Source organism: Centrocercus urophasianus, unplaced genomic scaffold, assembly GCF_019232065.1.
Source record: "Centrocercus urophasianus isolate 14NV4802_14NV808 unplaced genomic scaffold, USGS_Curo_1.0 seq_23, whole genome shotgun sequence".
Classification (NCBI taxonomy): domain Eukaryota; kingdom Metazoa; phylum Chordata; class Aves; order Galliformes; family Phasianidae; genus Centrocercus; species Centrocercus urophasianus.
In genome coordinates this window covers 17,414,309-17,426,856 of record NW_024884789.1, presented here as the reverse complement: position 1 = coordinate 17,426,856, position 12,548 = coordinate 17,414,309, and the positions used below count along the sequence as shown (strand labels likewise).

Sequence of the window (12,548 nt, the reverse complement as noted above, 5' to 3'; positions counted from 1 at the left end):
GTTTTGGAAACCCATTCCAGATGATGACTGTCATTTTACACACACAGAAACTGGTTACTTCATTCCCATCCCTCCTGCCTTCATTCCTTACTTTGCTAGGAATGGGTAGCATATGCAGAGCACCCTCCCTCCCTTTTCTGCTGCAGAGACAAGCCCTGCTGTCAGCCCTCAATCCTCCCAAGGCTGAGGATTAGCTGTATCACAGATGTCGTGGTGATGCTGGAGCTGGGAGCCACAAAGCTCCCCCAGACCTGCATAGAGTTTGCTTTGGGACTGCTTGCCCGTGCCCTGTCAAGTCTCAGCTCAGACTGGGAACAGCTTGGGGCTATCGGTGTCCCCAGATGGTCTTTCTTTTGTCTTCCCTTGCTCTAAAGATTTGATCACTTTGACTCATGCGTTGTCTTAAATATTTCTTTTCCCCATTACGTGGACTATTTCTACTTCTCCCCGTGTTCTCAGAGAGCTGGTTGCTTTCCGTGGAGAGAATTTCTTTTTCTTTCACAAATTAAGCTACTTGGCTTAGAGTAGCACCACATCAGACACGTTCTTTGAAGCAGCTATAGCAGAGAAGAACTTGGCACTGATGTTGTTCTCGACACGATTGATGCGTGCGCTTCGCTTCCCTCATCTCGCCTGTCTTTGCCTAGAATAGACGTGTTCAGCAAGCAGGCAAATTTAGAGCTGTGGGGAAGGGGGGAGAGGCTCTGCCTGGTCCCTGCAGCGCTGCTGATGGAGGAGGAGGAAGGGAAACTTTGATGCAGGAGGCTCTTGGAGGAGACCAGCTACACAGCAGCCAGGTGAGCGCTGCCTTCCTCTGCTGCTGCTGTAATTGCCGAGCACCTCCTGCCTCCTTGCTCTGAGATGAAAGCCGTGGGGTGTGCAGGGAAAGCTCAGCCTCTTGTCTGAACCTGTCCTGGCTCTTAATAGCCACTGGTGGGGCCTGCATTCAAAGACAGGTATCAAAAAAGAGCTGGAATAAGTGTGCAGAATGCTGGCATTCATCTCTTAGAAAGCAGTTTAGTTCAGACGCTGAATTGCCAGTGGTTGGAGCACAACAAATTCTGTTTTTTTGGGGAGCAGATTGCAATGTGCTATCTCTGGAGTCCTGCCTTAATGTCACTGCTCTGACACCTTCCCTGCTGTACCACCTCTCATCACCACATCTGTGCTTGGGTTAGAGGTGCATCCACTTTGCTGGGGCTCAGCACGTCTGCATCCTGCTTGTGTACCTAACCTTTGTCGCATGCTGTTCATCAGCCAAGCGTCTGTGGCCTGAGCATCATCCCGACTGTGCTGCAGGAGCAGATGGAAGGTGTTTGTTGAAAACATTTGGCTGACCCATTAGGAAGGGTGGAGGTCAGGCCGTGGTTCCTGACGTAGGTTCTTTTCTTAGGGACTTTTTGCTACTGACTTCAAAGAAATGCCTGCTTCGGTTCCCTCTTTGCTTCTAATGGAACTGACAAGGGGAAGCGGTAACAGTGGGAGTTTTCAGCAATAATAGTAGCAGCTGTTGGTACTCCCATGTTTTAGTAATCTTGTTATTTGTTCCGGTGCTTGACCATCAATGCTGGAGTGTCACACACACATGCAGGGGTTGGGATCTAAGCTCTTTACCATATGTGCCCTTCTTTGGCCCTGCTTTGGCCACCTTGATGGCTTTTCCACCACCTGCCTTGTTTCTGTTTGCCTAACACAGTCCTGAGCTGACTGTCCCTGTGGGGATCCAAGTGCTGTTGTGGGAGGATAATTTTCCAGCAGGAAGGTGAAATGGAGACAAAACAGAATCTCCCAGACTTCTGCTATCCCCCATACTGTGTGATGCCCAACTTCACCTCGTCTGCTTTCACAATGATGCTGGAGTCTTCCCACGTGTGAAGTGAACACAGCAAGATCCCTTCCAGGAGCAGAAATGTACATTTAAGGTATTCAGTGTTTCTGTGTGGACATCGTGTTGGGGTGGTTTGTTGGATCAGATATTAAACCTGCAAAGTTTGGAGCTCTTCATCTTTTCTGGCTTTAATACAACCAGCTCTGAATTCCACTCGCCCTCCCACGTGGCTCTCCCATATCTCAGAAGACATCTTGTTTCTCCCAGTCCAAACAGGCTCTGAGTGTCCACTGCTTGCAGGGCTATGCTGCTAAAGGAACTCTGCTTGTCGTGCACACATGTGCTGAGCTGGGGGAACACTGTCCTCCCTGCACCTAGATCCAGTGTGGGATGTGTGCTTTGCCCCCCACACTCCAGTGACACACCAGCTGTGAATGCTGCTTAGGGCAGGTTTCTCCAATGCTGCTGTGCCCAGGATGCTGCACCTCCTGCACAACTTTCAAGGGAGGGAATGACCTTGAGCACCCAGGCGATAAGCATTCATGCTTAAACAGGAGCAGGAAATTTATCTGTCATATCCCTGACTTTATTTGTATAGGGCTTGGTAGTTTCCTGCTTGTTTTCAGCTTTGTTCTCAGGGAACACTGAGGAGCCAGGAAATACAGAATAGGCTGTAGCTTTTCTCCTTGAGTTAGCTTTGTGTTGGCTGGGTGAGCTCAGCATGGAGGGGCAGGCAGGACGTGGTGGCTGCCACAAGCTTTGGGATTTCCTTGGCAATAACAAAATCTTGGTCTCCTTCTTTCTCAGGCAGAATTTCCAGCAAGGAAGGAAAGTTTTAGTGATGCTGGGCCTCCTGGTCAGGAATCAGGTAAGAGTCAGGGCAGGTGACAGGGCACAGCTGACCCGTGTGCCTGTGAAGAGGTGGGAGTCAAACCCTTTCTTAGCACGTTTCCTAATGTTTGCTTCCAGTTTATGACTATTAGTAGTTGTAGTCCTGCTTTAGAAGAATGCTTGGTTTGAATAAAACTACAGTAGACAGAATGGAAATTTCAAAGGGGAGAAGATAAACATTCCCTGATACATCCTTTGATGCCGAGACAAATGACTGAGCTATTGGTTTTGAGCTTGAAGCTTCTTGGCTCAAGTCCTTTTGAACTGAGCCTGGAAACTTATAAAGGAAAATAAAAAAACCTCCAAACAAACATCATCAAAATCCCTTAATAGGAATAATAGTAAGGTAAAATTGCTATTAGGATGAGCCAAGGCTTTCTGAGGAGTATTTCTGAGCATGGTCTTTCTAGCTGGCTTCTGGATGTTCCAGGCTGCCGGCGCATGGAATGGTTCTCCTGAAGTCGTTTTGAGACCTCTCTTTCCCTCCTACTTAAATGAATGCCTTGCTGATTTAAAAGCATGATCCACCAAGTTGCACAGGGTGCATTAGCTCAGGTATTGAGTTTGAGGGAGAAGCTGGAGAGACATGGGATTCCACTCCAGGGCTGATAAAAGCATCAAATGGGCTTTGCAGGGTCGGTGCCAGAATCCCAAGTCCTCCCGCAGTGGCCCCTAACAGTAGAGCAGAGTGAGTGGATAAAGATGCACGCCAGTAGATTTTTCTAGTTGATCTGAGGGTCAGGGAGGTTCAGAGCCAGAAGTGGGGTGTAAGTCGTTAACAGATCCCACCAGGCTTATTTTATTCTAGTTTGTAAACTGTGGTCACTGGAGTGGCAACAGGTGAGAGCTGGGCAGCCAGGAAGAAAATGGGTATTTAATCTCCAAAGCAGAAACTGTTGCTAGTGACAGCAGAGCTCTGTAATCTCTCAGCAGTGCTCAGCATGTCACCTTGGCATCCCACAGAGCAGCCTCCAAACTGTTTACCTCTGTGCTAATTGGGTTATTTGCACACAGCGCAGTTTCAGGGAAGGGAGGAGTGCTGGCCATCCTGCTCTGGTGTATTCCTTGCTGAGGTGCAGCTCCCTGTGATGAAACGTTTCAGAATTGCTTCCCAAAGAATATGCAGTTATGCCTAACTCAGTCACCCTGTGGATCCTGTCAGCTGCTGTCTGGCTGGGCAATTCACGTCCGTTTATTCTTCCTCCACCTCATTTTCTTGCTCTTCCCTTCCTTCCTCTCCAATGTCTGTGACTTGGTGCTGCTTACAACTTCCTGCAGTTGCTTTTCCCAAATGAGCTGGGTGGAAACGTGGTGGGGATGCAATAACCAGGATGCAGGTGATAAAAAATTCTCTATGAGGTGGGGCAGATGGGAAGCAGGAAGACAAGAGGCACTTTTCCCTTTGACAGATTTTGACGGGTCGCTTTTGGCAAGTCAGGCAGGTCAAGCATGTGGTGGGATCCCAAGCTGCTCCCACTCTCCTGCTGGAAGGGATGGCAGATTTCCTATGTCTGGGGAAACAGAGGCTTCGTGCCACCAGACAGGCTCTGAATTTAGAGCTGACACTTACCTTCTGCGTCACTTGGCCTCTGCTAGACAGCCCTGGGCCAAGATAGGAAGGAGGATCAGGCAATAGAACATCTTAGAGATCTTTCCATCTCTGGCAAGGCAGAAATCAGTGTTTAGAAGTACTTGAAAACCAGAAGGTCAACTTAATATCTTAGAAGCAGTGTGTTTTTCTAAGCAGCCTCCGCATTTCCTGCATTCCTAGTCAACACTGTTGGTGTTTTTCCAGCTGTAGTTTGAAGTGATTTCTTGAAGGCCAGGTGAATTTACACTGATTTCCCCATGTATAAATGAAAAATGTAGGCTTAAAAGCATATTATGGCAGGGGCTGGGAGAGCAGATTGCAAGGCAGGAACCTTAACTTCTATTCATAAGTAGAGGATGTTGTGGGTTTAACAGGGCTGATAAAGCTCTCTGGTAAGTATATATATAGGGTGTCAAGTGACCCTGCTTTGAAGCAGGACTGGGAATTGCTTGCCAACTGCTGAAACACAGCCATTCCTGCAGGAGATGAGTGGCACCACTGAGCAGAAATCCAGGCCATGCCGGGAAGCAGAGCACGGTGTTCAGGAACAGAAACACCAAGAGTTCCAGGTAAGCCAAGCAGTGTGGCTATCGAGGCCCTTCTGAGAAGGCAGAGCTGATGCACTGTGTGCCATTAATATTTCAATGTGCTGCTTTTATGGTGGAAGCAGAGCAAACCTCAACGAAGCAACTTATTTTTTGTTTGCATTTCCTTCCAAATGGGAAGGGCTGCGCATTGTGTCAAAAGAGGTGACTCTCTCCTGTATTTGATGTTTAGTGTGACCTCACCTTGCATATTGTGTACAGTTCTGTGCTTCACAATGTAAAGAGGATGTTGAGGTACTTGAAAGCATCCAGAAGAGGGCAACACAGTGGGTAGAAGGATGTGGGTAGGGCCTGAGGGTGCCTAGATTGCCTAGTTTGGAGAAAAAGAGGCTTAGAGGTGACCTCTTTGTCCTCTTCATGTTCCTCAGAAGGGGATATAAGTGGAGAGGTCACTGTGTGTGTAAGAATGGCACACAGCTGCACTGGGGAGGTTCAGACTGGGCATTAAGAGAGATTTCTGGACCATGTGGGCTGTGAAACACTGGAACAGCCATCCTAGGGAGGTGATTGATGCCCTGTGCCTGTCAGTGTTCAAGAGGCTTTTGGGTGATGCCCTCAATAATATATTTTAACTTTTGGTTAGCCCAAAAGTTAGGCTGTTGGATTTCATCTTTGAAGATGCCTTCCAACTGAATCACTCTTGAGGGTTTTATTAATTGCTGAAATCCGTGTCTGAGGGGTATGGACAATCTTGGTAATCTGTGCATGAGATGTGTATCTCATCCTGCTTCCTTTTCTGCCCTGTCAGCGACTGCTTACTGTGCTGCTTATCAACAGCACTTCTTGTTGATGTGGCTGCCATTCAGTTATAACACAGCTGCCTGACAAGCGTGTGCTTTTTAGACCGAGCTGTGCTTTGGGGTTAGCTGAGGCAGGACCTTGGCATCAGCAAACAGCATCACGAAGCATTTGGCATGGGGTGTTTTGCTGAGGTGAGCCACTGGGATTTCCTCAGCAAGGAAACCTGTGCTGCAAAAGGGAAGGCACATCCCAGCAAAGGGGCACTGCTGTGCTGCAAGCTTCCCTTGGCAAGTAAAGGAAGTAGGTATAGTAAAAATGTCCTGGGGAACACGATTGCTTCTCTGGCTGATTTCAAAGTCCTGAGAGGTGGCATTTGGCATGTGAGAGCTTCTCTTTAACTGGGAGCAGGGGGTTTACCAGCTGATCAGCCCCCTGATCTGGGCCAGCTTAAAGAGCTGATGGAGGTGGGCTTGTTGTGAAAGCAGTGGGCCTGAGAGGGTGAAGCGATGGCAGCCTTGACAGGGCTGCAGCTTTAGAAGGTTGCCCCATTGGTGACCACCACAATGCAATGAATGTGAGGGTGGGGGGGGGAGAATGTATTGAAATTGGAAGGTGGCAGCTTACTGTTAAGCAATTAATTGCTTCCTTTCAACCTCAGTTGGTCTGAGAACTGAAAGGTACGTAGATCAGCACTGCTCCCTGTTTCTGTCATCTCGAATTCCATGCTTATGACTACCTGCTCCCAAAGGAAAAATGCAGAAGGTAAGAAAGAGCAGCTCTGGCCTTCCAAGGTTCCACAGTGGTAATTTACATTGTGTCCCAATGTCGTGGGCTGTCAGTCTGTTTTGCAGCAGGGTATCTGTGCCAAAACACACAGGCTGTCATCCAGGGAGGGGTTGTGGAAATGCACGTGCACTGGCAGTCCTGGTGAGCATCCTCAGCCCTTTGTGCCACGTTCAAAAAGGTCCTTCTTTGTACTTTTCTGAAGGTGCCATGGCTGATAACTGCCAGAGATAGAGATGCAGCTGTTAGGTTTCTAGAAGAGGTGATGCAGCAGAGAGAAGATCTTACATATCTTTCACAAGGATAAGAGTGTTCAAGTAATGCTTACACTGGTTTCTCACACGATTGCAAGATTTTCTGTGGAAGATATTGTCTGCATCCTAACCCACTCCACCTAGAGTCTGTTTGTGGGGTCATGCTGAAGACTATTATTGAGTTCTTGTGCATAGTGTTCCAGCATACCTCCTCTCCTTTAATGGGCCTGATGACATGCCAACAAAAACTGGGAGGTTTCATAACAGATTGCTTTGGATGCTTGTGGCCCAGGCATCCTATCTCAGGTACTGAATAAAATTGATCCTGCTGAGGAAAACCTGCTTTCTGGTTTTCACAGGGTTCTTCAGGGAAGCTCCCTTCTGATCTATTTAGGATCTGAGCGCTGTGTTCTGGCAGAATAGGAGGGAGCTGAGGGGAAGGAGCGTGTACCTGGAATGTGATCTCTTGTTTATGCATTCTGGAAGCAGCGTGTGGCTGAGCTGGTTTAGAGAAGGTCCCACATAAACAAATGTGCAGAGATGCTTGTCTGCTTTGGGATGTGTGCACGCATGTTTAACACAGAGCAGTTGTGGCTGTATTCAGGGCACAGCTCCGTGCTCAGCACTCCTTGCAAACTGATGCAGGGCTGGAACAACCTTAAAGTCAGCTTTGCAATCCTTCTTGTACATCTTCAAGCTTGGCTGCTCCTTGTTGAACATTAAGCACACAGCATGCTTGTGTTCCACCACTTTTCTCCTTTGCTGTGGGCTCCTTTGATGAGCAGAGGGGCCCCTGCAGAGGCCTCTCAGCGCTCTTTATTTAATGGTGTGTGATCTCCTGGAGCCCAGGTGCACGGCAGTGCTGACTGCTGGCACTGTCAGCTAAGCATTTGGAACTGGTGGAGTCTACCCCCAGGGTCCTTTCATTTGGGGTTTTTTAGCCTTCTCCCATCTCCAGGCAGGAAACCCTGGTGGAACAGGTACTGTACAGGGGTGCTTGGGAAAGTAATGCTCTGCAAACTGTCTGCTGAGTCTCCTGCGTAGCATGGGTGCAGTAGCATCAGTCTGAATCCAGGACCACAGCATGATCATGTTCACAGGGCAGGAAATGGAGTGGGACCCTGAACTGAATGCTTCCAGGCTCCTGAGGGAGTTTAAAGCTGAACGTTACATACAAAAGCATTGTCTTTAGCTGTAGGTGGAAATAAAGATAAGCTAACAGTGCAGGGTAAGCTGTGTTAGGAGCAGGGAAGATGAGAAAAACAGAAGGAATTACAGTTTTAATAAGGCAGAAGCTCTCCCAGTTGATCTCTGATCAGAACCACTGGGTCACTTTATCAAGAGCTCAGCACCAGTTTCCCAGCCCACCAACTGTGTGCGACTGTAAAAGACAAAGCAGATAATATCGTATGCAACTTTAATAGGGTAGCCTAAATTTGGGGCAGGTGCACAATGCTGCATCTCTGCTTATTAAGGAGTTCACGTGGGTAGCATGGCTTTGGTTGTTGGCTGAGGAATGATGCCCCGATGTTTCTTTTTCACTCCTGGCTGTGTGAAAGGGCTTTAATGGACTACACATTCTTCTCTGATCTGTGCCGCCCGAAGGCAAATGATTTACAGGGTTACTGAGGTCACCGGTGCAGGTAGGGAAATAATCTCCTCTGTGGGGAAGCAGTGGCTGCATTGAGGTGAGCAGTGATCCAAAAAGAGCAGGAATCCCCGTGTCTGAAACGGAGAAACCAGAGATGATCTGTATGTCACCCAGTCATTACCCAAGCACGTCTTTGGTGACAGAGAGAGATGAAACCCCGTGCTTGGGGTTGGTGGGGAATTCCTGCAGCTCCTTAACATTCACAAGCAGTCCACTCATTAATATATATATATATTTTTTGCTTCCTCCGGTGCTGCTTCATCTCCTTGGGGCTTCAGTGCTAACTTTGAAGAGCACAGCTGCCCCTCTTGTCCTTGTGAGCTCCTGATGCGGCTCTCCTATTCTGCTCACGTCCGACCTCGCTTTTCCTTGCGTGTGATTCCCTGCTCTTCTCATTAACAAACCTCACAGCACTTCACAAAGGCTCCAGCCCTTCCTGGCCTCCCCCGATGGAGAGCAGGGCTGTGTTGAAGCAAAGTGACTTTGTGAGCATCGTGCCACAGCCCTGCGGGGTGGGTTTGCTTAGCATCTGGGGTGGGTTTGCTTAGCATCCCTGCCTTCCATGAGATGTGTTTCTCAGGGTTGCAACCATAGCTCTGAGTGGATGTTATAAGCTAGCTCTGATTGCATTCTTACCCATATGATTGCAAATGACAGTCAGACTGGTCTGGCGAGTAAGACTAAGCCTTGAGCTGTCATACCTCAGGAATCTGTGTCAGGAAGAGCACCAGACTCTTTGTCTGGTCACTTGGTGTATGATCAGAAGTGGCCCCTTTGCTGTGATGTCCCCGTGGGGCGGGCATATAATATTTGCTGCAGCCTTGCTGTGTCTCCCAATGGCAGAGCTCTGCAGTGCGCTGCTCTTGCTGTGGTTGGCAGAGTGCAGCTTCCATGAGAGAAAGAAGTGCTGCTGAGAAGTCTTTGCCCTCCTTGGTCTGCTTGTGTTTTTGTACAAGCAGGCGCGTTTTCATTTTGATTTACATCAGGCAAAGCGTTCCTCCTTCATCCTTCAGCAGGTTCACTGCGAGCCTCGGGCCAGCTTTTTGCATGGAGATGAATGAAGCCATCAGATGCCTACCTTTCATTTGGAGAAGTTGGAATGGAGGAAAAAGGAGAAGGGAGAAAAAAAAAAAACCCCAACAAAACCCATTAAAAGGCAGTGGGGAGTGTCGGTTGAGAAGACTCCGCCTTCACTTCTTATTGGCCCTGTGTATAAGGCAAGCAATGCGGCTGCCAGCCGCACTGGCTGAGGATCTGGGCTCTCTGCAGCACCGGCAATGGGCAGCAGGTCCCTGCTCGCCCTCCTGGTGGCCCTGGGTGCCTGCCAGCTGGCTGTGCGGGCAGCAGGGCGCTCCAAGGTGAACCCCAGGATCGTCGTCAGTCCCCGAGGTGAGTACAGGCTGCTCCCCGCACTGCTGCCTTACCCCTCTCTTATTTCTTCTGTCTCTTCAAGGAGACTTTGTGGCTCTCATTAAATCGAGCCCAAGCTCTGTGATCTCCGGAGAGGCTTCTGGTGACCTTGATAGCTCTCATTGAGTTTTTAGAGCCTTCTTCCTTCCAAATTCTTTTTGCATTCTGAAAGCGTCTTCCACCGATGTGGCTGTGTTAACCCAACGAGCTGCCTCCTGAAACAGTATGCTGTAACTCACGGGGAGAAATGCAGAAGTGCATTTGCATAAAGCAGTTAATTTGCTAATGAACCTGATGTACTTATCTGCACATGGCTTCTCAGCCTCAATGTTTATACGGCGTAACTGTTCTCCGAGGGAAATGCGCGCTGCTGCAGTGGCCCAGGGTTTAGCAGACAGAATCTGAGCAGAAACTGAACAAAGGGCTGCTCTGGAGGAGGAGGCTGGCGTGGAAAGCTCAGCCTGACATCCGTGGGTTGGGAAGAGTGGAGTAAGGCTTACTGGTTCTATCATGTGCCTTCCCATGCTTCTTTGAAGCATCCCCTCCGTTAACAAAAGACCCCAGTGGTTAAAGTGTTTGTGTAACCCCGGGGCTCCACCGAGCTGCAGATCCCGCGCCGCTCTGCAGTACAACAGCTCCTCTGTGCCGACAACTTCAGAGGACGTGAATTTCCCTGCTTTATTCCGCACCATCTGTTGTTCTTTGGGCCCCTCGCTGCTTGGAGATGAGGGACAGCAGCAGAGGGAAGGGTGATGGCTGTGTGACCGGAGTAGCATGCTGCCAAGCCGAGGGTTGGCAAGGAGAATGGCTGAGAGTTGCTATTATAAAATTAATGATGCGTTGCTAACTTTATCCCCTGGCAAATGAAACAGCTCAGATATTGGTGCAACAGTGAGAAGGAAGGTGTGGGATGGGGTCGTGCTTTTCAGGGTAGAAGCTTCCCCTTTCCTATTAAAAGGAAGAGAGAAAGTTGTGCTGCTGGTGCGTGGTGTGATGGCAGCGCGTGTCCTGGAATAGACCTGCACTGAGCAGGAGGAGCAGGCTTGAGTTGTTGAATTTCCACCCGTTCTGTGTGCTCAGTGCACACATGCAGTACAGTCATTTGGCCTTTCAGTGCATCTGTGTCAGATGGTGGCTTTTCTTAACATTAAACAGCGAGGATCTGTCACTGAGAAGCACCAAAGCCAATTAGTGCTAGGATGCATTGCTGAGAGGGGGATCAGCTTGTGCTTATCTCTTTCCTGATTTGATTTTTTGAGAAAAAGCCATAATTGCAGGGCTCATCACGAGGCTGTCCTATGTCCTACTGCACAGCCTGCATTGCCCAGCATGACCCCTGCCCTTTGAGAAGTGAGTTCTGCTTGGGCTGAGGCTGAGATGTGAGTGAGGGGGTGAATGGGGGAGGGGGTGTAGCAGGCAGCACTCAGCCCTCTTCAACTTTCCTGGTTCTCCAGTGGCTGGATGTGGCTCTGGGCAGCCTGGTCTGGTAGTTGGTGACCCTGCCCCTAGCAGGGGGGTTGAAACTAGATGATCGTTGTGATCCTTTTCAACCCAGGCCTTTCTATGATTTCGAGCACAGCAAAAGGCAAATACAGCTTCTGCAGTGTGAGTAACCTGCAGGTCAGCACACGGAGCAGTGCCTCACAGTGATGTGCTTGCAGGGTTTTGTTTCCAGCTCTGGACGGAGAGGAATGGAGCGATGGTCAGGCTCGTGGTGCAGCATGCAGCCACAGCCCTGGGCTGTGCAGGAGCTGCTGGCTCTTCACCTCATTAAATTTCTTCCACGCTGCAGCCCATCGCTAGCACCAGGTGTAACAGCTTCAAAGACACCTAGAGATCTTACAGCACTGCAGGAGAATGGAGAAATTCCCTCCAGGAGGGGAAGGTAAGTGTGCAGCATCCCTCCTCAGGCTGCAGCCCTGGAGGAGAGGAGGGAGAGTCAGGCAGCAGCTTCTCCCACTGCCACCCTTTCATCTCTCAGCCCCTGCATTGCTGCCCTTGTTGACACCCCCCACCCAATGTGGAGTGAGCCCTGACCTCGCTGCGGGTGGCAAAACTGCTTTGCTGTTTCCCCCCATGGCTCTTGGATGTCCGATTGCCTTAGTGAGAGATAGGTGAGGTGACATTGTGTGCTATCAGCAGAAAAAAGGCTGCTGGCTTCAGTGGCACAATCCAGAGCTCTGATGTGGAGACAAAGAAATAGCATCGGTGTCGGGAGCTGCCTGGCTTTAAGTGATTTTGCAGTCCTAGGGGCTTGGACTTGCAGCACTGGGCTGTGGCTGGAACAAAGTGTTCTGCAGGTCTGCTTTTTTCCTCTCTCTGAGCACAGTGTGTGTAAATCCAGTCCTGAGGCCTCAAACAGGGCAACTGCTCTGCTTTTATTGTGCATCCCAGATTCCATAATGCAGTGCAGGACGGGGTGAGGGTGGGCACGTTGTTCCCAAGCTGCACTATGTAGCACCAGGGGCAGCTGGAGGGATCCCAGGAGCTCCCCTTGCACGGCTGGCTGCCTCTTGTGTGATGCTGGGTAAGCAGTTATTTGGAAGCACATCTGACTCTGCAGGCTTTCTTCCCCTTAGAGAAAGGGCAGAGCAAAGGGCTGAGCTCAGCTCTTGACCTCTGGTCACGTCCAGAGTGCTTAAGATCCTTTTCAGTGATGAGGACCTTGCCCCTTCTCCTTCCTGCATCAGATGAGCTGGGTTCTCTCTTGGTTATTTCTTTCCCTGCTGTCCTGAGAAGGACTGTGGCAAAGGATGGGGACTGTGGCAAAGGATGGGGACTGTGGCAAAGGATG

The 12,548-nt window shown here is 49.6% G+C and overlaps 1 protein-coding gene across 5 annotated transcripts in view; it reads left to right on the top strand.

Moving 5' to 3' along the window:
* The window catches only part of SEMA7A (semaphorin 7A (John Milton Hagen blood group)), a 33,232-nt gene that overhangs the window by 1,413 nt on the left and 19,271 nt on the right, over positions 1 to 12,548 (top strand). For 2 of the 5 annotated variants that reach the window (XM_042824068.1, XM_042824072.1), the window contains exons 2-5: positions 1,697 to 1,922; positions 2,636 to 2,696; positions 4,793 to 4,879; positions 9,358 to 9,733. In XM_042824068.1, the coding sequence (XP_042680002.1) occupies positions 9,622 to 9,733 (112 nt within the window). In that variant the 5' untranslated portion in view covers positions 1,697 to 1,922; positions 2,636 to 2,696; positions 4,793 to 4,879; positions 9,358 to 9,621. Of the gene's footprint in view, positions 1 to 1,696; positions 1,923 to 2,635; positions 2,697 to 4,792; positions 4,880 to 9,357; positions 9,734 to 11,596; positions 11,640 to 12,548 lie in introns of those variants that run through there. The other 3 variants (XM_042824069.1, XM_042824070.1, XM_042824071.1) reach the window with 3 other exon arrangements.